This window comes from Erithacus rubecula (assembly GCF_903797595.1).
Source record: "Erithacus rubecula genome assembly, chromosome: 4".
Classification (NCBI taxonomy): Eukaryota; Metazoa; Chordata; class Aves; order Passeriformes; family Muscicapidae; genus Erithacus; species Erithacus rubecula.
Genome location: NC_136686.1, coordinates 37,872,387 through 37,898,742, shown reverse-complemented (window position 1 = coordinate 37,898,742; position 26,356 = coordinate 37,872,387). Strand labels below are relative to the sequence as shown.

At 41.8% G+C, this 26,356-nt stretch overlaps 1 protein-coding gene across 2 annotated transcripts in view; it reads left to right on the top strand.

Moving 5' to 3' along the window:
• SRGAP1 (SLIT-ROBO Rho GTPase activating protein 1) overlaps nucleotides 1-24,096 on the top strand; it is a 138,199-nt gene extending 114,103 nt beyond the window's left edge. For both annotated transcript variants that reach the window (XM_079303560.1, XM_079303559.1), the window contains exons 16-22: nucleotides 5,678-5,783; nucleotides 8,974-9,198; nucleotides 10,265-10,344; nucleotides 17,939-18,119; nucleotides 18,688-18,822; nucleotides 18,938-19,283; nucleotides 20,999-24,096. In XM_079303560.1, the coding sequence (XP_079159686.1) occupies nucleotides 5,678-5,783; nucleotides 8,974-9,198; nucleotides 10,265-10,344; nucleotides 17,939-18,119; nucleotides 18,688-18,822; nucleotides 18,938-19,283; nucleotides 20,999-21,376 (1,451 nt within the window). In that variant the 3' untranslated portion in view covers nucleotides 21,377-24,096. The remainder of the gene's footprint in view (nucleotides 1-5,677; nucleotides 5,784-8,973; nucleotides 9,199-10,264; nucleotides 10,345-17,938; nucleotides 18,120-18,687; nucleotides 18,823-18,937; nucleotides 19,284-20,998) is intronic.
• The last annotated feature ends 2,260 nt before the right edge of the window (nucleotides 24,097-26,356 follow it).

Genomic DNA, 26,356 nt, shown 5'->3' with positions numbered 1-26,356 from the left:
GTTATGGATGTCAGGCATAATTGAGGCTACAGCTGCAAAATGAACCTTTCCTCAGTACAGCCACCAAGAAATTCCTTTACATTTATGCATATATTTCCAAATGAAATAGAGCATTGTGAGTTAATGCTTTCCATGTTGTAAATACAGTGGAAACAATGTGAAATTGCTATGATTTTTATGGCAATTTGTATTAATTACACTCATGAGAACAGTGTTATTTTGTTTGGGCTTATGATCTAATTTAGATAAAATTTGGGCCAAGTTATATGTGCTGGGCCAGAGCAAGCATGAAAGGTAGAACAGAACATAAAAAATCCATCTGATTATGGACCATAATTGTTTATTCTCATCTTAAGGAGTGGCTACTCTTGGTCCCAGCAGCATTCTGCAATCCAGAAGAAAATCCAAGGTTGGGGTGGGAAGGAGAAGAGTCTCAGTAAATCTCTTTATGCCATTTTGTAGAAACAGACTAGGCAAAGACAAGAAAAGTATTTGTAACAGGAGCTATGTGGAGGCAGAAAGTGCAGAAGCTGAACTCAGAAAGGCTGGCTGCTGCTCACTTCACTGCTGGGGGACTGCAGTTTCTCTCCTGGTGTGAGCTCTGACACATGACTTACTGAAGTCCACATTTACATAGACACAGCTGTGCCATGAAGCAGCAGACACACCTCAGCTATTCAGACTGCTTAACATCTGCACAGAGCATTACAGTTCTTCATGGTTTCATCTCCCTTGCTTTAAATTTCATAGACAAAAATGGCAAGATGAATGAAAACTTACATATTTTTCCTTCTGGTTTTTATTATTTTAGTCCCTTGCCACTAGCAGTGCCTGTTTACCTAAAGACATAAATGTTATGAAAGAAAATTATTTTTTCTGCTTTTCCAGACTATTGTCCATTACTTAAAAAGTAAAAAGCTACTATGAATTGTCAACTCTCCATGAAGAAATTTCAGCAATATAAGGAGTGTTTTCTTCCCTAAGTGACAGTGGAGACTGCTGGGTTTGTCCTCCTGTAATATCTTCTTAAATAGATCTGAAAGAGCTATAAGTGGCATTGCTGAGTTAATATATACATATCTTTCAGCTGGATTGGACTCACATACCAAAATGAAAAGAGGCACAAAATTGTTAACTTCAGCACTAATACATATTCATGTAGATAACTTGTCGGCTGCAAATTGACCATAAAAATTACATCTGCAAGTGTAACTCAGTCCCATTTGACATTCACAGGGTGTGTAAAATATGCATTAGGCATTCACTCTGTTTCTAGTAGGCACCACACCAAGTGGAAATAGCAAGTAACCCCCACAAAGTGATATTACATTGGATTTTATCCTTCAAAGCCATGGTCCTAATGCAAAGAGACATCTTACATTACCATTGTTTGCTTCCTACTCTGTGCTACCTTTGCTTGTGAAATATGCTTATCTTGCACAGCACTGGATGTTATTTTAACACATTTCATCAGTTGCTGACACCAGGTTTCTCCTTCGATATGTTTTGATCAATAATATCTTCCCTTTGCCAAATGTTTGCAACCCTGTTGTTTGTATTGAGATTGGCCCCTGGAGGCTGGCTCTTAAGAGAGGCTGGTTGAACATTTGCAGTCCAGAACTGATGTTTCAAAGCTCTGCCTGCTCCCAGGCTGAGCCTTTTCCTTTGGATAACCATGTCTCACCTCCAGTGCAGGAGAGGCCATGTGTACGACCAAGTACAGTGATTCCTTTGCTTCTTTAAAGTAAAATAACACAGTAGTATGCAGCTGTCCAGTTGTCCCAAAATACTTTGAAAACACCAGTCATTGCTCTCTTGCAAAAGACTTGTATTCTGCATCACTGCATGGATATATTTGAGTATATTGCTTTTTACATACTCCACTGCCTCAGAGTTATTGTTTAATTAAATTTTAATTTACATTTTCCTAATGTTATTTGAATATACCCCTATTTATACCTCTGTTTTCATTTCTAATTTAGCTTTTGTATGTTTGTGTTTGGGGGCTTCTGTTAGTAATTGTGTTTTCTCCCCTCTCAGGTTTCCTTTACTCTTCTGAGCTAGATTGTTCACTTCTGATCTGTTTCACTTTCAAGTTACCTTTGCAAAAACTTCATTGTGAGTGACCAGGTGGTTAAAACTGTTACTTCTAGTGGAAGAGGAATGTAGAGATTTATTGTTTCTGTATGTCTCTACAGTAAGTGAAGGTGACAGTGCCTCTCCAGAAGAGGTTCCAGTGTTCTTGGAGGCTGAAGATCACACTTTTCAAAGCTTGAGTGCTTAGGATTTATGTCTATCTCATATGATTGTGAGCCAGGCCTTAGTGTGTGGTTGACAGAGAGGCAGCTAGCTGATAAATATATGCAGTGACATGAATCTCATCTGGATTTGTTCATCCAGATCAAGGACATGCAGCATTTGCAGAGTAATTCCATGTGAGATCAGTAAATAAAATATTTTCTAAGAGCATTGCACCTCAACAGATTTTCTTGTGAAGCTTGTGATCTGTCTTTTTGGAGGATTTTATGAACAAGTTGAACAGGCATCTCTCAGAGGGGATTAAAGTGAAGTTAGAGGCTAAGACTGTAGATTTAAATGACCTCTGAGCTCTCTGGTTTTCATTTTTTGTAGTAACTGTTGGAAGCTTCTTAGATCCAAAACGCCTCAGAAACTTAGATGCCTAGATAATGTTGTGGATACACAGAAAATCAAATTCCTCATATTATCAGGATACTTTGTTCCATACTTGTTTGATGAAAATACATTAATAGTTCTGGGCTCAGGTGCCTGGCTCTTTCACAAAGTGCTATAGTCATGAAATTCCAGAAGCTGGCTCCTTCCCCTCCTCTTGTTTCACCCTACAGATATCTCCTGTGCTCTGCTTTGACAGAAGCACAGTGTTCCCACAAACAGCTTCTCATTTTGCTGGCAGGGAACTCTCCTGCTTGTGGGTTTGACCCCCATGGCAGAGATGGGTCTGGTACGCAGATATGTCAGACCAGAACTCCAGAAGTTTTCCTTTGCTCTGAGAACTGGGAACTAGAAAATAAGAACCATTTCTCTGTGTGATATTTACTTGACATTAGTCTTGATTTGTAGTTGATATTTCTATGTCCTTCACAGAAATCTCTCTTCCCTGTCTCTCTCCACAGCCAGAAAAAATACATTAGTTCCTACTGTGTTTGGCCTTGCCAGAGGCTTGTCCTCTTGCTTGTCTTTGGGAATATGAGTCTCATCATATCATTAGAGTAATGAACCAGTTTTCAAATCCCCTGATTTCTATTTCAGCTCAGCAGTTAAATTGCCTTACTAGGGCTAATCATGTAATATCAAGCACTTCTGTTTCCTTAGCTGAGAAATGGGTAATACCTCATGAGGCACTCAGGTGAAAAAAAATCAGATTAATGAAAAAAATGTCTCCAACAGAACTACTGTGAGAAGGGGGATGTGTCCAGCTTTCTCCAGCATGGAGCTTGCCAGTATTGCCTTGCATCAACTCGCTTATAGGTTGGATGGCCCTTCTGCCCTGAAGCTCTCTTTGGCAAAGCCAGTGGAGGCAAAGCAAGGCTTTAGCTTTCCTCTGCATGGGAAGCAGCAGAGCTGCAAATTCTTTCTGCCTGCATGTAAAAAGTTTGCTCTGCATTCATTCCCTTTTTCCTGAGTACCCAAACACTCATGTACTGCATACACTCCAGCAACGATGAAATTCAGCTCCACATTTAAAAGCAGCATGCAAATGCATTGCATCATTACCAAACTCCTTTAAACCAAATCAGTGCTGGGAAATAAAAACCTCATGAAATAATGTAGAAAGTCCATAAATTTACCACTTGACAGAAGTTTGGATTTTCAATAAAGGGACTTTCATGGAAACCGGGTCTGGGTTACCGGGAAAGTACTGAAAACACACTTATCTTATTCAAGCATGTATGGCTTGTAACTGCTTCAGCATGGAGTTCAGGTCACTTCTAGTATTTAGTACTGATCATGCTCCTGGTGGGACAGCTGGGATGGTTCAACACATGACTACACAGCCAGAACCTCTGTTCCTACTCTGCCATCTCTGCTCTGCCTACTGCGACTGGTTCCTGACTCATGCATCCTGTCAAACTTGTGTAGGAATGCTTGGAGGAATTGTAGTCGGCAGGGACCACAAGTACACTGGAGAGTGTGATAACTACTGAGTGGTAGTTGCCTGCCAGTGTGCCCCATCCTGGTGTAGCTCACTGGTTTAGACAGAGCTACTGCAGCCATACAGACAACACACTGCCAGAAGGAGCTGCTCAACCCACTTTGGGTCCTAGCCCAGTGCATTTCTCAGGTCTGATTTGAATTCAGCAATAACTGAACCTGGCCCAGGACCAGTCTGCAGAATTGTCTGGAAGAGGCAGGACTGTAGCACAAGGTGTTAGCCAGGAAAAGCTGTAATGCCTGTAAGCCCTGATGTTGCATCAAAACTTCCCTCCAGCTTCCCATGTGCAGCACACAGTGCTGCTGAAGCAGGAGTGTTGGAGGATGCATTGGGATGGGAAAGGGGAACTGTATTTGCTCTGTGGATCCTCACTGTGCAGACAGCTCCCAGACTTAGCATGTCCGGCTTGAACTGATTTCCAGCTAATGTTTGGGTTCAGAGTGACTCATTAGGTCATTAATTACACAGCTTGTCAGCAGTCCTTTTTCCTACCAGCTCTGCAGCAGCTCACCAGGGACTCTGTCCAGCCTTCAGGGTTTCTGCTGGGGAATACATTTTTTGTTCCTGCCAGAGTTTTGCTATTCTGCTCCTGCAGTAGATACCATGATCCAAATGGACTTCCTTCATACAAGCAGTGGTAGACTGTTTTCCTTCTGTAGAAACTCTGATGTTTAGTGCCACTGGGCAGGATTACTCATCCTAGTCTGCTAAGATTTCCCCTAGAAGTTATTAATTGCAGCATACTTTCTTGGCTCACATAAAAGGCCTTACTGAAATTTGAGGTTGTTTCCAACAGTGTCGTTTACTGTGGACTCAGAAAAAAACACTGACTTAAAAACTGAGATACTGCTTATTCTGAAAAACAGCTCAAACTTTTATCCCATCATTGCCTCACTTGCAGCCACATAGTCTTTCTGACCAACACAGAAGATAGTGCATCCTTGTTACAAGACATTAGAAACTGATGATTTTATCAGATGATTTTTCAGAAGAATTTCCATAGACAGGAATAAAATCATTTGATAAAAATGCAGTCTTTGGGTTTCTTGGCTCCATACAAAAAAAATAGGGCCTTTCTCCTATTTTGCCACTAGGAGAGTTATAGCTGGACATTCGATTAGGAAAACTTGCTAAAGGAGCTCAGTGATTGGATTATATTTCTGATGTGAACATTCAAATAAAGAAAATATATCTTCATTGAAAGGAATGGCCAACATCTCTCCTTGATTCCTTCAGGTTATTTATGTACTGGTTTTGTGGCTTTGTGAGCTGTCAAGCTCAGCGACTGTCCTTTATAATTATTTTTAAACTGTGTGGTTTTAATGAGAGGGAGAAGAACTTTTGGATTTCATTTTTCTAACAGGCCAAAATTAGACAATACTGACTAGAGGCATGCAATGATAAAGATGCAAAAGTAAATTGACTGAATGCTCTTTTAGACAATCATATTACAAGGGAGCATAAAGTACTTTTTTCTGTTTGCAGGAATAGACAATCTCTATGAGAGGGCTCTTCACATCCGCAAACTCCTCCTTACTTTGCCCAGGTCGGTCCTTATAGTGATGAGATACCTCTTCGCCTTCCTCAATCAGTAAGTATTTCCCCAAGTACTGCATCTTTATCTGCCTTCCTTTGCTGCTGTTGAAGTTCTTTAGGTTTTCTCATACTCATGTAGAATTCACATTAAGCTACATTTAACACAAAAGATGAATTTCTAATTGGCAGTGAAAATGGAATGGAAACACTGGCTTCTATTCAAATTAAAATTCCATTTGTCCAAAATTGAACAAGACAGATTAAAGTACTGTTTGAAAGGGGGAGTGCAGTCTACAGCATTAAAGCTGGCAACAGAATAAGCCAATAAGAAAAATAATAAATACAAACCTTAGCTACATTAAAACTAGTTTATGCAATTTAAAAATGCACTCCTGATGGGGAAAAATTCCAGTGTATTTAAACAACACAGGCACTGTAAACTATCTGTTTGATGCTAGGCACTGCCAGGGTGAGACTTTGTCTTGCTGCTTCTGTTTTCTGATAATAGGAGTATGAGTATAGAGAAGACACATCCCCTGTGTATGCTTTGATGTATAATAGCTTGGTTCTCACACTGCAAAACACAGACTGGAAGGAGGGTTGTGTGAGAGGGAAAGTAGTGTTCATGTCTTCATCATCCCAGAAAAAAATTACTTCTGTAAGAGTAAATAAAAGACAAGGTTGGGCAATTCAGCTGTATTCCTTCCTCCAGTCCTTCATGGCCCTCTCTGGTTTTGCTGACCTGAATGGTTTTGCAGAAAATTTTGCTTATGTGCACTTTGCCCTGATTCTAACTTTTCTCTTTCTACTGTCAATTTGTCTGTTTCCTGTTATATCTGTTTTCATATCACCTTTTTCCTCTTTTTTCTAAATTTGCCCTTTGCTGATTCATTCTGTCTTTGTGACCTTCCCCATTTCATCTAGCCTGTCTGTTCCTATAGAAACAGGGTCTTTTGCAGCCAGGTTATTTGTTCATGCCTGTAGTCACAGCTGTTCCTGTTTCCTTTATTCTAGCAATTTCTGAATCACTTTCAAGCACTATGTAAGAGAGGGGCAGAGGCTAAAGTTTTATGAAATAACCATTTATTTGAAACTGAATCCATCCCCCAAAAATGACAGCATGTAAATGTCTTAAAAGCTTACATCACAGCTTCTCCTCTGCAGAGACATACAGATCAACCAGAGCTGTACAGGGTTGTACTTGTTATGTGGTCATGTTAGCTACATCTGTGCTCTCCACAGGAATGCAGTTTGGAAAGCAGATTAAATACCTTACTGCCTCCAAATGCTCCTGGTGCATCCACAGGAAAAATATTCCCATTATTTGACTTCCTGAAAATCCCATTCTGCTTTTTGCATATGCAGTTATTCCTGCTTGGCCATATGAAATCATCAGGTCTCATGGCAGACCTAACCTGGTGTAGCCTCCCACTCAAAGCTCCAAAGTTAGATCAAGTTGCTCAAGGCTTTGGCCAGTTGAGAACCTCAAACTGCTGATGCAAAAACAGCCTCTCCAGGCAGTCAGTCCCAGTACTTGGTCACTCTTACAGTAAAGAAACTTTTACCTGCTTTCATTGGAATATCCCTTGCTGTGTCTATTGCCTCTTTGCACCTTTGTCTGTCTTGCTCTTGTTAATAATCTTATATATAGTAAGAGATTGCAGCTAAATTCTCCAATAACCTTCTCATCTAAAAGCTGAACAAACCCAGTTGTCTCTGCTTTGGATTATAACTCACACACTTCACCTCTCCAGCCATCTCCATAGCAGTCCTTTCCTGGGCTTGTCCCCGTTTGTCAGTCTCTCAAAACTAGCCAGAGAGCTTCATGTGCAACTTCACAAGCACCAGCTGGAAAAGGAATTATTAATTCCCTTAACCTGCTGGCTTTTCTCTTCCTGATATAGCCACTAATGCTTTGGAAAGACTTCCATCCCATGGGCAGGACTTTGCATTCATTCTTGTTGAACTTGACTGAATTCCCATTTCTCCATTCTTCCATCTTGTCAAGGTCCTTCTAAATGTGTGTCTGCCCTTTGGCACATTTTCTGCTCCCTTCCCAGTGTAGCATCATCTGGAGGCTGGCTGAGTGTGCACTCCATCCCCTTGTCTAGGTTCATGGAGATGCTAAACAGTACCAGCCTTGCTATTGAGCCCTGAGGGGCACTGCATATTAACAGCCATCAGCAGAACTTCACATTTCACCTTGATAGCTACAATCCTTTTTTACAGTTTTGCATGTGTAAAATCTGAACCACCTGATAAATCAGGGGAACAAGATGTCTCCAATTAACACAAGGGACAGGATAATAAATCATGCATAAGAAAGGGGCAAACATGATTAATTTTAAAAGCTAGTTATGAGGGTAGTCTTTTAGAAGGTTTGCCTCATGCATATGTATTGTTAATGTAGAAAACACTCTCTTCCCTTTCCAGAGGGAACATGGTGTTGTATTTGAACACAACCAGCCATTAGAATTCATATCCTGCTTCAGAGTGCAGGACAACACAGTGCAGGGCATCCCTGCACTTCAGGTTCTGCTTTACTAGCCCTGCATAGAGTCATTCAAAAGCCAGCTTTTCCAGTAAAAATGCTAGTGCTCTTAAACAAGGGAATAGATAGCATCTTCTCATTCAAAATTGAAAACTAGCAACGTTGCATTTTCTGGACGAAGGAGAGCTTGCAAAAGTTCATTAATGAGAACAATGAAAGCCATTTGTTTGGGCATTTCCACAATGAAGCTATTGTGGGAGTCTGTGGGCAGAAGGCAAGGTGCTTAGGAATTTTAGGCTGTATGGTAAAAAAAGAAACCAAAAGTCACAAGAGCCCTTGCAAGATCCAGGAACTTAGTTGCCTTCAGAAGACAATTCAGTGTCACTGAGTTGTGTAGCCAGGTGTTGAAAGAGATGCACCAAGGTCCAGTGAGAAATGTGTACCCACTTTGCCTCCAGTTCACTTGGAGCACTTGTGAGATAGAAGCAGCAGCAGTTGGTGTTAGCCCATTAAGTCAGCATACACTTAACGTGGTAGCATGGGAACACATACATATATATGTGGTATAAACTCACTTGATAGTCTGTATAACCTATTGAAGAAATCTTGGTTTTTGTTTCATTACTTTATGTGTGATTGTCAATGACAACAGGAAATGTCTTAAGTTGTGATTAAAAGAAGTTTTCTGCAGTTTTCAGAATAAGGTTAGTCACAGTGGAAAAGTCAATTTTTCTTGATTTTTCTTTTATAACAGCCTTTCACAGTACAGTGATGAAAACATGATGGATCCATACAACTTGGCCATTTGTTTTGGGCCAACCCTGATGCCTGTTCCAGACATACAAGACCAGGTGTCTTGTCAGGCACATGTGAATGAGATAATCAAAACTATCATCATCCATCATGAGGCTATTTTTCCAGATGTTAAAGAACTTGATGGACCAGTGTATGAAAAATGCATGGCTGGAGATGACTATTGGTAAGTCAGAATATTATCCTTCTGTGTCCTAAACAAAATCATTAGGCTAGTTAGAAATATGAAGATAAGTAAGAAGAGCATTTAGGTCCATACAGTAAAATGTTAAGTATAAAAAAGTGAAGCAAAGGCAATTATGATAGTGTTTCCTACAACATTTTGTGGAGGAAGCTGCTTTTTGTTCAGCCAGAGATCGAATCTGGGTGTACAGAGCCCACAGGCAGGTAGGAAATTGTTTCTTTGGCTGTGAACCACCTTATAAAATATCAGCTTATGATGCCTGCTCCTTTTCTTTGTTGTGCTTTAACTGGGCAGGTAGCTAAATACCACACAGCCACTCACTCACTCCCCACAGTGGGATGGGGTAGAGAACTGGGAAAAAAAAGTAAAATTCATGTGTTGAAATGAAGACAGTTTAATAGGACAGGAAAGAAAGGGCAAATAACAATAATTAGAATATGCAAAACAAGTGATACACAATGCAGTTGCTCATCATCACTGGCAGGTGCTCAGCCAGTGGCTGAGCAGCAGCCCCTGACCAGCTTTGTGCCATGTTTATATACTGAGCATGACACCATGTGGTCTGGAATATCCATTTGGTTCTTTGGGGTCAGATGTCCTGGCTGTGGCTCCTTCCAGCTTCTTGTGCCACCCAGTCTGTTTGCAGGTGGGGTGGGGTGTTCAGTGTAAACTCTGCTCAGGAGCAACTAAAACATCAGTGTGTTATCAACATTATTCCCATCCTAAATACAAAACACAGCACTGTACCAGCTACTTGGAAGAAAATTACCTATCCCAGCCAAAACCAGGACACTCCCTTGACAGCACATGCACAGACTTTTTATTTATAAATTAATCAAATGTTCTGTGAGCTTCTTAATGTCTGAATTTTGTTTCAAGGAAATGTATATAGACTTCTTTATTAATTATGTATTCATAGCACACTAGGGTAATTATGTTGCACATAACTTTGTAACAATTTAAGAATAATTTTAAATAATCTCATGGAGGTGGAGTATTTTTGATGTATGTGGTTCCTGTCTCTGCTCAACTTTCTGTTTGCCTCCAGTGACAGCCCATACAGTGAACATGGTACCTTGGAGGAGGTGGACCAGGATGCCAGTACAGAGCCCCACACCAGTGAAGATGGTGAGTCTTCTACTTTACTGTGCCTTTCATGGGGGTAGCTTCTACAGGTGTTCCAGCCAGGAGACCTTCTTCCTTTCCTAATTGTATCTTATTTGAAAGAAGGAAATTTCAGTCCTGGTGTTCTGTAGCAAATCTTTAATCTCTGTTTGTGTGCTTTTGCACTCTTGGTTCATCTGTGTTTGACCAGCTGTTTCCTCGTTCTCTCCTGATTTGCTCAGGCACAGGAAGGGCAAGAGAGAAACTATTTCAGTCAGCACATATAATTTTCTGACATAACGTTACATTTTTGGTTACTCTTTTGTCTACAAAAACTAAACTTTTCAAAAGTGTGCCCTTAAATATTTCATCTAAAGGATATTTGCCATTCAGGCTCTATTTTTATATGAATTTAAAAGCTGCTCTCTCTGAAATATTTATAACAACTGAAAAATATGTGTGTACCCCTCACAGTGAAACTTTTGAACAGTAATAATTTTCTGTAAATATCAATCACATACACTTCTGGGTATGAGAGGTCATGAAAAAGTTGATGCAACTCTATTATATTAATTCTTTTTATCCAGGTCATAAATGTGTATTCGACTGTGACAGTTTGACCATCCTTCAGATGTCACTCACAGTAACTTTTGCCAAGTTTCAAGCAAATTTAACAGATAGAAAAAGATTTTCAGAATTGTTATATAACTACTATTTTTGTGAGAATTAGTGGCCCATTAGAGGTGAAGGATTCAGAATACCACTCCATGTAAAGAAGAGCAGCAGTGTGAGCTTGCTGCCTGTCTGGCCAGAGCAACCAGCGCACGTGCAGTTAGCAGCAGCAGAAACAAAAGCTTCCCCTTGTCCCTTTTAGAGGATGTGTGGAGGAAGGAAGAGGAAAAGACAGAGCAGAGGAAAGGGGAGGAAAAGAGCTACAACAGAAAAGGATTTGTTTTGTTTTGTTTTTTTTTTAGTAATGTCATAAGGGATACTGTTGAGGAGCTGGGACAATTGCTGCAGGGAAGGGAAGCCGGAAGGTGTATGTATAGGAAGCCTGGCTACACTGGTCCCATTGCACACAGAGCAAATAAACAATAGTTCCACTCTAGCTGCACCCATCTGCTTTGTCACGTACACAAGCTGTCAGTGACAGACTGTCTGTCTCTTCCCCTTTGCCAAGGTGAGGAGGGGCAGGCAGAGTCTGTCAGTGCTGCTGTTTGGAGATGAGGGACGTTTGGGTGGGCAGACATTACAGAAGGGGGGAAACCTGTGAGCAGGAGAGAAATCTTGGTCTTCTGCCTGGGTGTATAGCCATGCCTGTGCAGCAGGGAGGACCAACAGCTCTACAAGACAGGCTGTGCATGGGTTCCTCTTGACCACCTCTGTACAACTAAACTCATCATCTTTCTACAACACATCTCTGCTAAGCAGTGTGAACAAACTCATAATTGCACCTTATTTTTCCAAGACAGTATAGCTATACTTTAGAAGAACTCCTTCTTCCATTGGACATATGAAGCAAGAGTGGAAGCTGAGGAAGTCTGCCTGTCTTTCATTTAGAGCACAAGTGAAGTATAGATGACACACCAGTTCAATATATTGGGGCAAACTTCACGGTCCCATGATCAAAGTAAGAGACAAAGGCATGAGTGCCAAAGGACATGGAGAAGAAGTGCAGCTTTTCAGCAGCCATCAAAAGCAGTTACTTCAAAGCCATACCTAGGAAAGATGAAAACATCAGCAGGATACAGAGGAGCTGGACTGTGGCATTGCATGATGCATCATTTGTGCCTCGATCATCATGGTCTTTACCCCACCACTGTGTTGTTACACCAGTTTTACATTCCTGTCATAGTGTTACTTGTGTTGTGACTGTCACTGGGGAAGACAAGCCCTGAAGAGAATACCTGTCAACAGGACAAAGTTCTGTTAAAACATTTAACTGCTCAAGACATGGGTTTTTGTTTGCCAGATCACCCAGTAGTTTAATTCTAGTTGCCTCGTCACACCTTTTAATTAATTCAGTGCCAAAAGGAAGTGGACATTTGTGTTTACAGAGAAATAATTGTTAGCACAAAAATATTTGTAATCTGGATAAATACTGCTGCAAAGCTGAAGGTCAACAAGCCTGGATCACAAACAAAAACTGTTGGTTTTCAATTCCCAATCTGCAAGCTCTGATCCATTTTTTTTCCATGAAAATGGCTTTCTGTTGTAATAGCACATTTTTCTAATGTAGGTTACAGACCATAAATTAAATTCACTCACTCTCAATTTGCACATGTATTCATGTGTTAGTGCTCTGGACAATTCCTTTTAAAAAATATTACTTACACCAGATATGAGAATAGGTGACAATTTTTCAGTTTGTTTATTTAACTTCGTGAGAGTCACTGATTGACACATGGTGGATAACAAAAATCCTTCTACTAAAGGGTCTGGAGCATTTTGGGGGTGTAATGTGATTAATTCATTGATTATAAAATGGATGCATCACTGCCAGCTGGATGTGCAGGGAGAAGGGGAGGTGCTGCATTGCTACTGTGTTGATCAGACACGTGGTACTTACATGGTTTCCTCTGTTAGGACATGGAAGAAGATCCTGTAAATGCTAAGGGGTTTTATTTCATGTTGAAAATCTGATTAGTTTTATGCTAAAATGTTGTAAACATACATAACACTGAGCTTCCTACCCCCCAGGAATTACAGGGTCATCAAAACATAATCCAGAGGTTACAACCAATATCAAAAGGATTTATTTTACTTATTGTTGCTGTAAAGTTAAACTGCAAGTGGCTCCCTCTGTGCCTACTAGAAAAAAACCATCTGTAGGGGCTGTGTCAGTAGTGCTAGAAATGTTCATTACAATTTAGAAAACAACAAGACTTTAAAAATTGAAAATTTAATTATGTCTCCAGAGGTAAGATGCAGTAGATTGGGGGAAAAAAGACTAGTGCATATAAATGAGCTTATAAACACTTCATAACTGCTTTATTTTAAGCATATAAATTGTGGGGTTTTCCCCCTAAGTTTACAGGTGTTCATGTATTTCAGTTGATCACTGGAAAGGGAAACTGGAAAGAAAAGGAGCTACATTTTACTGTGGTGTTTTTAGGCTTTTTTAGGTATACAGAAAGTATCCTGATGAGGGAAACACACAAGTTTTTCCTTTCTCCTTGATCTGAAAATTAAATTTAATTTGTGAAGTTCAGAACATTTGTACTCAGGCTGAGACAAAAAAAAACCTATCTGTAATTTTGCTGCAGACAAAACTTTACCTGAAAATTTCTCTGTAGTAAAGATTCAAAGGACATTGTTCATGGTTTACTGAAACAGCTGTTAGCATATTTCCTTTACCTTCAAATTGATGGAGAGTTTATTCTTTGTTGGAGTCATATGGTAAAGAGTGACTAGATCTGTTTTTGTAAAGGAAGTAAACATTTCCTGAGGAAGTTAGATAGATGGTGTTCTCCTAGGAAAACATACATGAAATTAATACCATGCTCTTCATAGATATCTCATAAACTTTGTATAAAACTTTAGATGGTATTTCTGCCGAAAAGAAAACTTACAGGGACATGTCAGATTGTGAGTTGTGTTGTTCCCAATGCATAGTCATTTTCTTGCTCATCAGTAGTGCATGCTGTGATCAACACTTTGCCAAATTATGTTTTGTTAATGCTTTGCAACATAAAGTTCTTTGGTTTTGCTCTTTCCAGTTTGCTGTCCTGAGGACAGGACTTTGAAATTGTGAAACCACTGTATTCTCTGATGGAATGCAGAAGATAAAGAAATAGGGAGATAGCATGTGCCTGGGGAGTTCAAGGACATCTTTATTCCCAACAGACAGGGTACACCTGGAAAAACTGAGGAAAACAGAGCAGAGCAACAGCAATTCCCCTAGAAAAAGTGCAAGGGGTGTTGCTCCTTGTGCCTGAGTCATAGAGGGCAGCCCAGGCCCAATTCAGTGCCATCACCTCTGTAGGGAGGTTAGGTCTACATCTGGCACTCCAATCCCAAAACTAAAACTAACACATCTCTTCTGCCCTTACTGCTCTCCCAAGCAGCAGAAGTTTTTCCCACAGTTCTTTAGTTTGTCCTAATTTTTTACTTCCATAGCATTACCTCATTCACTAGAGGTGATAGCTGATGATATCCTGTATGCCATCAAACACTTCTTGGTATTTTAGCTGCAGGTATGGACAGAGCAGTGCAATTACACTTCCCTCTGAGCTGTCAATTTTACTGTTAGACATTCAGTACCATACAGAATTTGAGTTACAGATCCCAAATTGCGTTAGCTTTTTGGAAATACTTATCTGTCATTCAGTAACCTTGATATTAAATGGCTTAACTTTCCCCAGTGCATTTATGTCTAGGAGTAACTGTCATGATACTTTGGTTTTCACTATTAAAGCTTGACCTGTAACAAGGTGAATTACTATTTAAGTGCAGTCTCAGTACTGTTTGCTGTAGGAGAGTTATCTCTGTGTATAAAGAGATGAAAACAGCCATTTCACAGTAGGAAACCTGTCTGAACTCATTTTTTGTCCTCTTCAAGAAATCTGTGTGAGATCTACTGGGCACTCCTCCCTGAGGAGGTGGGATTTGTTACCCAGGCAATCTGATGTACATGTCTCAAAAGTCACATCCATTATGGGTACATTAACAATTCATACAGCTGGTTCCAGTGGGACAACATCATTCAGACCTCTGAGAAAGTACGTGAGTCTTGCAGGTGGTAGAAGGACACAATAAACAGGATTCTCATTGTGCACCACTCTTAGACGAGCATAATTCCACTGAGCAAGAGAGAACTATTTCTAGTTTAGTCCATTAATTTGTAAATAAAAAGACCTGTATACTCAGCTGTGGGATACTGCACAGTCTGTTGAAATTAGCAGAGAACAGGAAATTCTGTGGCTAATCAGTGTAGGGGTTTGTCCATCAGTCCAGTACTCAGAGAATGTCTAAGGAAAATTTGTGCAGGAAATTTGGGGGTTTATGATTTACTGTAAAACTTTTTTGTTTGGTTGGCTTATTTTTTTTTTTTTTTACATTTTAAAGTATTGCCTGCTAGTGAGTGACTGGCTCTCCAAAGCCTGGGAGGTTTTATTTCTGCATTCTTGACCAACTCTACCATAACCCATAAATTACCTGTAATCTGAGAACAGTGTTCATACAAATGGCTGCTCCTTTTCAATCCTACCTGATTCCAGTATTCCATGAGCAATGCACGATAGGAGAAGAACTGTGTTCTATTGCCATTTCATACTCCCCTCTTAAAGACCATGTAAGATAAAAGGAGTGTTTAGTTTTACCTCCTTTCATTTTCTGTCCCTTACAGTCGTTTCATGGCATCTGCATTTTCTGTTTAGAGAGAGACTGTAGGAATGACAACAGGGTAGTATATCATATCACACCACCATTAGAGATTTCCCAGTTTTCCAGAATGTTTCTTTCTATGTCAGCTTTGTATTTTCTTTGCTTGAAAACATAAAACCAAGAAACCCTTCAGCCCCACCCACCAGGGAATGCCAGTTAGTGAGAGGTTCTCATCAGGCTGAATAAAGACATCAGACACATATCAGGGAGCTCTTGTGTTTTATTATACAGTCACCATAACTTTGGCCACCAGCCCAATATTTGGACTCAGAAGGTAACACACCTTTAAATTTCTTACAACAGACTTTCACAAGAGTGGAGGTGAGCAAGCCCTTAATTTTGTACAGTACAGATCATTAAGTTCTCAACTCCAACAGCACACAACCAAAGGTGCTGACTCACAAGTCATAGTACATTTAATATTCAAAGGTGCTGGCTCACAAGCTTGAAAGGAAAGTATGGGGTAGAATATGATAGCTGTGCTTTGCCCAGGCAAGGCTAGGGAAGAAAACAAAAAATAACACCCGGGATTAGATCCCATGTCAGTGGTCCAGAGCAGTGGCTGTGGGACAAATAAAGCAAAAGAGATCAAGAGAGGAAAAAGACAAAGAACAAAAAGGAGAATGTGGTCCTCTACAACCATCTAGTAGGGATGCAGTTTCAGGAATGCATACTGTTATTGCTAGGTTCTTATTTGTATTTATATAATTGAAATAATTTCTGCCATCATACATTACTTTTGTGTTTGTAAGTGAATTCCCCATATCTCTGTATTCCATCTCTGTAAAGTTTCTGAGTTAGTAACTTCTAAACACACTGCAGTTTGTCACTGACAGGAACATTTAACATGACTGCAAAAGCAGGAAACCACAAGACAGTCTTCTGCAGGCTGGGGAAGTTATTAAAAAAATGAGCTGAAAACTATAACCTCAATAAAGGTGCTGTCATTGTGTTTTCACACTGTAGAAGTTAATTTTAAAAAGACATTCCTGTGCAATATGTTGTCATAAGGGGACAGTGGCTTTCATTACCAGCCTGGTTCTTTGGGGAATTACAACCTCAGCAATTTTAATTTGCACCAGCCAGAAAGTTGCTATGCTAGTCATTAGCCCAGATGTTGATTTCCATCTAAATATTGCTCTAATTATGTAAAGAAATTAGTCATTTCAGGGACTCTTGAGTCACTGGAATCATCAGAGTATGTGATTTTTAGACCTGTATTTTGCAGTTTTTTTCTTTATGTTTTGAGAGTTTGATGACAAAATTTAATCTGTTAGAGCTCAGGTGCTTTTAGTTTTGCACAGACAAAATAAGAACTTGTTAAAATCACAGGTTTTTGCAGGATGCCTGAGCACAGCTCTGGCCATCCATACCTGCAGGGCCCCTTTGCTGACATCAGTAGGTCTCCATCCTGGTGAAGGTTACAGGATGAAGCCCATTTCCAGCCTAAGACTGAATTTACCAGCAATCTGACAGAGGATTAGCTAGGACTGCTGTAGCCAGTGTTTGCTTTCAGAAAACACCAGCCTCCCCTGCAGGAACCAGGGCAGCTCAGGATTTTGAAGCAGGCAGAGCTGCTTTAAGCAACTTGAGGCCACACAGGGACTGTCCCTGTGGTCTGGAGCCGTCTTGTCTCCCTCCAAAAGGGCACTAAGGAAGTGGATTATAAAGCAGGAGGCTTTGGTGCTGTGTAAAACACTAGGTTTCAGTAGGTCTGCATGCTCATCACGTAGAAGACAGAAATTCCATGGCCCAGTTAGGCAGGGTATCCCTACTCATGCACAGGCTAATCTTGTCTTCCTTCCTTTGCCACTGCAGATGGCTAAAGCACTTCTATTTACTTTTCCCTTATCACGCTGGTTCCTTGGGCCTTTGATTATTCATCTGAGTCTGTTCTTTTTATTTTCAGAAGTCTTTATTGCCTGGCCTCCATCCCACTCTCCAGCCATGCAGGAACCCTTCCAGCAGGAGGCAGAGGCCTCTCTCCCAGATTCAGTTGTAACATTTGAGTATGCTGTTGTTTTCTGCAGCTCCTGAAGAAACCCAAATGTTTCCCACCTGGGACACAGATTGATTCTGTTTCTTTGTAAGGGGCACATTATAACCACTGCCTGAAGTCTGCCTTCCTTCGGCTGATCTCTGTCAGAATGAGCACTGAGGAAATACAAAAAATGGGGTTTATAAAACTAAAATGAGTGATAGGAATCTGATATTTGTTGTTCTTCCCACCCAGAGTGTGAGCCCATAGAAGCTATTGCCAAGTTTGACTATGTTGGAAGATCTGCACGAGAACTCTCTTTCAAGAAAGGAGCTTCCCTTCTGCTCTATCACCGAGCGTCTGAAGACTGGTGGGAAGGAAGGCACAATGGGATTGATGGCCTTGTCCCTCACCAGTACATAGTGGTGCAGGATATGTAAGCAGTTTCTGCTCTGACTGGGTTCTTGAGGGGGTGTAAGTCTAAAGCACTTAGCAGTACTTTCCAAATGGGTCAGTGGTTTGAAGGGCCAGATAGATTAAACATTTGCCTTCTAAGCAGGATACGTGTCTTTATTGCCCTGAATTGAAAGCTCCATCAGAAACTAAGGCTTGGCTAAGCTACTTCTGTGGGTACCTTCCCAGTATATTAAGAGACAGATACTGCTGCATCTATTTTAATTTGACTCTCTCTTTGTAGCAGTTGCTGACTTTTAACTTCAGAATAGCAAAAGCTGGGGAAATGCAGCCCATAACTCCTGTTTTGCAGTATTGGGCATGTGCTTTGCCAATGTTTGACAAAGTTCTTTACAGAGAATTTACATGCACTCAAAGTGTAAAGGGCTCAGTAAACAGAAGGATTATAAACAATTTTGGGAGATGTGCAAGGGCTGCAGTGCGTTTATAACGTGCCTGCTTTTCTTAAGGGGATTAAAGTCTGAGAGTGCCAAGGTGCTCTGTCACACTTCACTCGCTGATTCTCATCTCACCACCTGTGTTCTGTTCAGGGATGATACTTTCTCAGATACACTGAGCCAAAAAGCAGACAGCGAGGCCAGCAGCGGGCCCATAACTGAGGACAAGTCATCATCAAAGGACATGAACTCTCCTACTGACCGTCACTCGGATGGCTATCTAGGAAGGTGAGCATGTTTTCAGTAGTCCTGCTCACAGCTCTGCAAATATAGTAATTGGTACTCCACATGCTTGTGCTGGGTAATTACAACTTGTTCTAACACCACTTGTCCGCTGGTGCAGGCAAAGAAAGAGATCGGAACCTCCGCCTCCCCTGAGACGCCCAGGCAGGAGCAGTGACGGCCACTGCCCGGTGCACCCACCTCACCCTCTCTCCAACTCAGCCATGGAGCTGGGCTCCCCCAGCCTGGCAGCTCACTGCAGTCCCAGAGCCCTCCTCCAGAACCGCAGCCTCAACGCCAACAGCCCTGAGCGGCGGCGCCGGCCGGGCCACGGCAGCCTCACCAACATCAGCAGGCACGACTCGCTGAAGAAGATTGATAGCCCTCCCATTAGAAGGTCCACATCTTCTGGGCAGTACACAGGTTTCAATGACCATAAGCCACTGGACCCAGAGTCAATAGCTCAGGTTTGTGTCTTTTTTTTTATGGCACAGTCTGATTTTCTGAGCAGCAAGTCTCGTTGAATAACACAGCACAGAGCACACGCACTGGTGGGAAGGTCTGTGCAGGGGAATATCCTGCTTGGCTTTCCAAACAGAGTGTGTGTGAAGGAAGATGCATTAAGCAATCCTGAGTAGAAGAAGCACAAAGGAGGGTAAACATTGCAGAAGCAATAAAAAGAAATTATTTCCCATTCTGCTGTAATGAAATTGCCTCTGCCATACAGAGCTCTGGGACAGTATTAAACAGGTACGTAGATCACTGTGCTCTGTTGAAGGCTGGCCTGTTCTGATTGGCATGTAATTAGTGTTCAATTATGTATCAGTATGGTGGTAAGCAGAAAAGTGCTCTGACTGGCTAGTAGTGACCATTGCCATTCAAAGTAGAAATTTACAGTCCAGGGTCTTGTGAATTTTATAGTTTTCATACAATTCATACTGTGTGTTGATTTGATGTGTATAGTAGAACGTGATGTGCAAGATGTTGCAGCTGCATAAATTGTGGGCCATCTTACACCTGTGTGAACAGTCACCAGTGCCATTCCTGACAGTGAAAAGGTGAAGAGGATGGAGTAGGAAGTACCCTGATCATCAAACTGGTCTGTTGTACTGAGCTGTTAGCAGCTCTTGAGTAATAGATACCTCTGTCTTCAGAGCTCACATTTTGTCTAGGTAGGATAACATAATTACTAGGAGCACCCTGAGGGTGCTCTATAACTGCAAACACATTTTACAATAACGCTGGCATTCATGTTTTAAAATTTAATGTACAGATAATGCTTGCTTTCAAACTCTGCTTGCAGAGGAATAGAAGGGACTGGCATGCTAAGGTCAGATCCCATGTATTAGAGTTAGAAAGTGCAAATGTTTTTACTGGTTCATGTTATTCTAAGTTATTTACTTTCCTGGGACAGTTCTGTTTGGCTTAAGCTATCTCTTTTTTGTAGACTGATGGTCATTTGGCAGTGAGAGAACCCAAATTTTGATTATGCTATATGAAAATCAGTGTGAGCAGGCAGGGAACACAATGTATTTTAAGTTTACTTTATCTCAATACAAATGAAAAGCAGTAAACTTGTATCTTGGTGCATTATTTTAGCCTTCAGGTCTGAAATCCTGATGAAGAAAATGGTTTTTCTTAGGTATGTGTACTGACAATATCTTACAGTTTTTTTCTGTTTAATATTTAACTGGGTGAAACAAGAGGAGAGAAGAGCTGGTAGGCACAGAAACTTTATTTCCTTAGGAAACTAGTGAGGGAATAGAGACCCTGAAGACCTGAGTCTTCAGATGAGCAGTTAGCTAAGAGAGAGTATATGGACTAAAATCTTTACAGTTGTCAGTACCCAAGAGATGAAAGAAATCTTCACCACTAAAACATTGCTAAGCAAACATCAATTGTCCTGACAATCACTTCATAAGTGGCTTGCATATTTTGGTGTAATATTATTTTTTATTCACTCATATGAACAAGGTTAAATGTTTGTAATGTCCACCCAAAGGTGCCATGCTGTCAATCGTAATGTCTTTCAAACACATCTGGTGGAAATTGGTTTTAGCACTATCCTAACTGTTAGAGGATGGTTGGTGACTTAATGAATGCATTTCCTTCCGCCTCCCCTTGCTCCTCTGGCATTCAGTAGCGAGGTGAATGACGTGCTGCTCTCTGTGCTCTGGCCCAGGACATCGAGGAGACCATGAACACGGCGCTGAACGAGCTGCGGGAGCTGGAGCGGCAGAGCTCGGCCAAGCACGCCCCTGATGTGGTGTTGGACACCTTGGAGCAGATGAAGAACACCCCCACCCCTGCCACCTCCACAGAGTCACTCAGCCCTCTCCACAGCGTCGTTTTGAGGAGCTCCGAGCCTCAGATCCGCCGTAGCACCAGTTCTTCCAGTGACACCATGAGTACTTTCAAGCCCATGGTGGCCCCTAGAATGGGAGTGCAGCTGAAACCTCCTGCTCTTAGGCCAAAACCTATTGTTCTTCCAAAAACAAATCCTAGCATAGGGCCTTCTCCTCCTTCCCAGGGTCCAGCTGACAAATCTTGCACAATGTAGGCAGCTCAGCCACCCACGGTGCCCAGCTGGGGTGTGCTAGGGAAAGGGATGGATTAACAATAGAAGTCAGGGCTCTGTAACATCATTTGTTCATGTTTGTAACTGGAGAGGCTTTGTTTTTCAGTGTTTTTGAATGTATTGTCTGAAAGTAGCTACATTAACATGGGCATTTGTATTTTGTATGGTTTCGATTAAATGAAAAACTGGACAATTGTGCATAGTTTTAAAAAACAAACTTAGACTTACTTGAAAACTTGATGCTGCACCATTTGTAATAAAACCAACACAGATCACAAACAGCTTGCCACGTTGTACCATACTTCACAGTCTTACTGTAGCTATATAATAACAGATCCTGCACAAAACTAAGGGGTGGGAGGGGGTTCAGAGGATGTGGAGCCTCTCATTTCTGGGTCACCAAACCAAATCTCAAGCAGGTTAGTAAGAACTGAAATTTAGCATGTGAGGATTAAGTGTCTGTGTGGAATGTCTAAGTCATCTCAGGCCACATTTCTTATTTAAGACACAAAAAAAAAAAAAAATCACCAAACCCTCACAACTCATAATTGGCACCGAGTTTTAGCTTTCTTGTTGGCAATGTCACTAGAGACAAGCGCTGGATGGAGCTGGAGATCACATTGCTCTCACTGATACAAAGCAGCATTCCAGGACACAGCTAAAGCACATCTCCAGGATAGTATCTAGAATCTCCTTTTGCTGCCCTCTGTAATAGTGTACCTTATCCCATGAAGCTAGACCTTTGTTCCCTGATACCACATTTTTTACAAAAGCTAAATTTGTTTGAAGCTCACAGAAGCCAGGCTCAGGGGAGTGTGCGAACCTGGTCCATTAGGGAGCATGAGGGGCTATTAAAGGGATCAACTACACAGTAATTCAAAAAAGTATCCCATTGACTTTATTGCTCAGTTAAGGGCATGATTTGGTTGCAATATCCCAGTTTGGAGCTGACCCAGCTGTGCTGCCTGCCTTGCTCAGTGTGAACTGCTGTGCCTTGCTCAGTTGTGCTGATGGCAGCGAGACAGGCACTCTGAAGAGGGACTACCCCCTGCCAGTGGTGCAGGGGTCACTCACAGGACAGGCAGCTGAGTTTCTACTGCCTAGATTCAAGCTGACTAAAGTTTTCCATAACCCCTTTCCTCTCCACTTCCCCTTTTATTTAATGACAGAAATCAGTCCTTTCTTATGTCTGTGTGAGTGGTGACTGTCAACTTTGCTTAGTGCTCTGTTGTTAAACTTTGTTAGGCTTGAGCTAAACCTGCAGCTGTTTTGCACATTGCAACAGTAAGCCATATTATTTCTGTAAACATATTTTCAAACATCCAATCCATAAAAGAAGATTAAATTAATAACATGGGGGAAAAAAATCACTTGTGGTCCACCTACAGAAGTACAACTGGCTGTAATTAAGATCTGTCTTTCCACATATTCTGTAAGATGTGGATTTTGGAAAGCTTGAAGTTGTACTACTCAGTATATATAAACAATTGAGTTTAGGAGGAGAAGAGTAGTGACAAAATTTGATAGACATAATTGCTGAGGTGACAGAAGTAATTTCTTGTTATTATTTAAGAGCGATTTATTCCTGCTCTGGTTTACACCTTCTAGACAGGTGATGCAATGTGAAGCTCCAGGTGTGAGAAGTACCCCATGAATTGCCTCTGAGCCCCAAACTATTGCTAGTATTTGCAAATGCTTTTCAACCCAGTCACAGACTTCACACACATCTAGATTAGAGGCAAAGTCTTAATCCACCACGGTGGGCTGTGCAGCATGGGTCAGCAAACCTCCATCCTTGTCAGCTGAACTGCCTGGTCTAATGCCAGGGCCAGAGCCCAAGCCAGGCCAGCCCCAGCTGCTGACCAGTGCTGGTCAATAGGGTCTGCTCACTTGTCTGGGACCAGAGATATTTTCAAGTAGTTCCCCAGTTTACTAGACTCAGTGGAACAAAACTGGAATTTCAGCTTTCATTTACATACAGTTTTAGTCTAGCATTTTTAAATTAACCCACCTGGCACAATTGAGATGGATACTTGTATCTTTAAATTGCATAGGGAATTTTGTATGTTTAAATAACTGTACTGGACTCCATAATGCTTTTATTAGAAATTGTTTAGCAAAAGAAAATATTAGAAACAGTGCATTTAGTGAATGCATCCACTTAGTGCATTCACACAGTTAATGTGTAGTTTGATGGTTATTATAGATACTTTAAAGCATAGTAAGTGGATATGTAACAGGAAAGACTGCTACATCTACAGGCGTACTAAAGGGTAACTCCTGCACACCTAATCCAATCAGTATTGTCCTTTACTGTCAAGTTTGATGAATTGCAGTACTGGTAGCTTCCTGCTTGTTGACTGTTACCTACTTGTGTCAATGTACATCTGTAGTATGTACATGTGAAAGTGCCTTTAAATTTTAGAGGAGCTTTAGCTTTGCTCTTGTACTGTTGCATTTCCATTGCATCCTTTCCTGTTTGTGTATGGCTGCATTCCCATTGCATTCCTTCCACTCTTGGAGATCAAATAAAAACATGGAAAATCCACAGTTCTGGAAGAGAAATGTACTGTTAATCTGTTGTGACAATGCACTTTTATGTATAGTACTGTACATTTTTGGCATGTACCATTACAAGCTTCAGTATACATTCAAGTTTGTTCCTCATAGTGTATCTTTATAATAAAGAAGATAGTTCTGTCTCTGTGTGTAGTTTTGCTGGGGAAACCACCTTATCTTCCAACAAGGATTGATCTACTTCCCACACAAGGGAGCATCCAGCACACCAGCATCCCCCAGCTACCCACACCCCACACTGCACCAACAGCTGTCACCCTCTTGGCCTGAAGAAGCACTTGTTCCTGGAAAGTTTCTTGCCTTACATTAAATTCCCTCTGTTCCTGAAGACCCCTCACAAAGAGCCTCAATGGTGCTCGCTGTGGCTGAGGAAACCCCCTGCCTCCCACTTGGCCAAACACCCTGCCACCCCACCTCCTGCTCCCCATGGGAAAAATGGGATGAGGAAAACAGCTTGTGTATTTAAAAAAATAGAGTGAAAATAGTTTAAAAAAGGGACATTTCTTAAAATGGAGATATTTCTTGGAACATGTATACACCCTCCCAGCTGGCTCCAGGAACCAGGGGGTGTCTGACTGTCAGGCTGATAGCTACAGAGTCTGGTCCTAAGGTGGAAGGTGTGCCTCTGGCAGGGGGCTGGAACTGGAATGTCTTTAAGGTGCCCTCCAAGCCAAAGGGGTGGTGTGGGGGAAGGGGAAGGGGCAGCAGCCACCCCAGCTCAGAGCTGGGCTGTCACTGCTCTCTGAGAAAGCTGCCCTGATGTGACTGCTCATCAATCAGCCCAGGGCAGCAGCCTTTGCACCACCATGTCCAGCGACCTACTTCAGGCATTTCTTCCTGTCCCCTGCTGCACAAAAGCTGACTAAGACACACAGGAGAGGACAGCAAAGGGCATTCATTGCTCATTCAAGGTCCTACACTGCCCAGAGGATGCATAACCCAATTTCCACAGTCAGATCGTTCACTGGTGAGGGGAGCGGCTTATGTGGTAGCTTTTAATCTGTTTTAAAATAAATGAGAAAACACAAGAAGAGGAGTCTCCTCCTGTTTTATAATAAGAAGTTTCAGTGTTGCACAGTGCTGACTTCCTAACTTCCTTCCACTTTTTGTAGTGGAAAGAAGCCCAGCTCTCCCAGGAGACAGCCAAAGCTCTTGGCAGGTGGTGGAGGAACTGCTGACTCCACTGGTGCTCAAAAAGCAAAAGAGTGATGAGATATTTTGCTGAGAAAAGTGTATTGGCTGAACAGAAAAAGAGTAGTGGTGGCAGCAGAGTGTTCAGCTCTCAGGCCACTGCTGGAAATCACTGTTTCAAGCCACGTGCAGCTCCAGGATGTGGCACTGCCCCATCCTGCACAAACACTTCCTCAGACAGCATAAGGAAACCACAGAGCATCTACCCAGGCTTTAAGCTCTCCTTGGCAGACACCAGTTTGTTTCTTACTCTGTGGCTCACATGGACTGACCCTGACCAGAAGGATCCACTGTTGCTCTGTTCAGTCAGTGCTGCCCTGTGCAACAAGCCTTGACATCAGTCTGATGGAACTGATACATGGGGAGGAACAGAAACAGGAAAAGTATTGACTAGAGATAGTACAAGATGAAGGTACCATTCTTGTGCATAGGAATATTGCTTTTTCCATGAACTTGCCTCTTGAGAGAGCAAAACTCCCACTATAATATGTGAAAGCCTAAACAGATCAACAATTTAGCATCCTAAAACCCAGTTAGCTGAACCAGCTCAATTATTGTTTAAAAAACAAACTAACTAACAAACGAATGCTCATTCAGACATGGCACTGTAACTGCATCTACTCCATCTCTGCATTTCCCACAAGGGCATTTGCAGATCACCCAGCTGGCAGCAGCAGGCTCTGCCAGCACTCTGGCTCCAGCAGACCCAGCCAGAGCAGGTTTTTCCTGTGTTTTCCCCTGTGGCTCACAGGTGTCACTCACTCTCCAGCAGCAGCCTTGGCCTCCTGCCACCCCCAGCCCTTTCCTGGCAGTCAGCCCCACTGGATACCCACCTGCCCCTGGCCCAGCAGGACTGCAGTCCTTTTGGTCCCTCTCATCCAGCCATCCCACTGATCAGCAAGGCTAAAAGCAGGGAAAGGAAAACAGAAAATGGCAGGCCTTGGAGCAGCCTGCCTGATGCACCATCATCACCAGATGCAAGAACAAAACTTGTGCATGGCACTGAGCTGGAATCAAGGGAGACACAAGCTCTCTATTCCATTACCTTCTTACACAGAGGGTACAGTGAGAGCTGGCAGGCCAAGGGCTGGAAGGAGACACACACAATTTGATGCTGACTGAGAGATTAAATGGAATTAAATTACATGATCTGGGTCTGGTGAAACTGGACAGGTCAGCAGGTTTTCTCTTCCC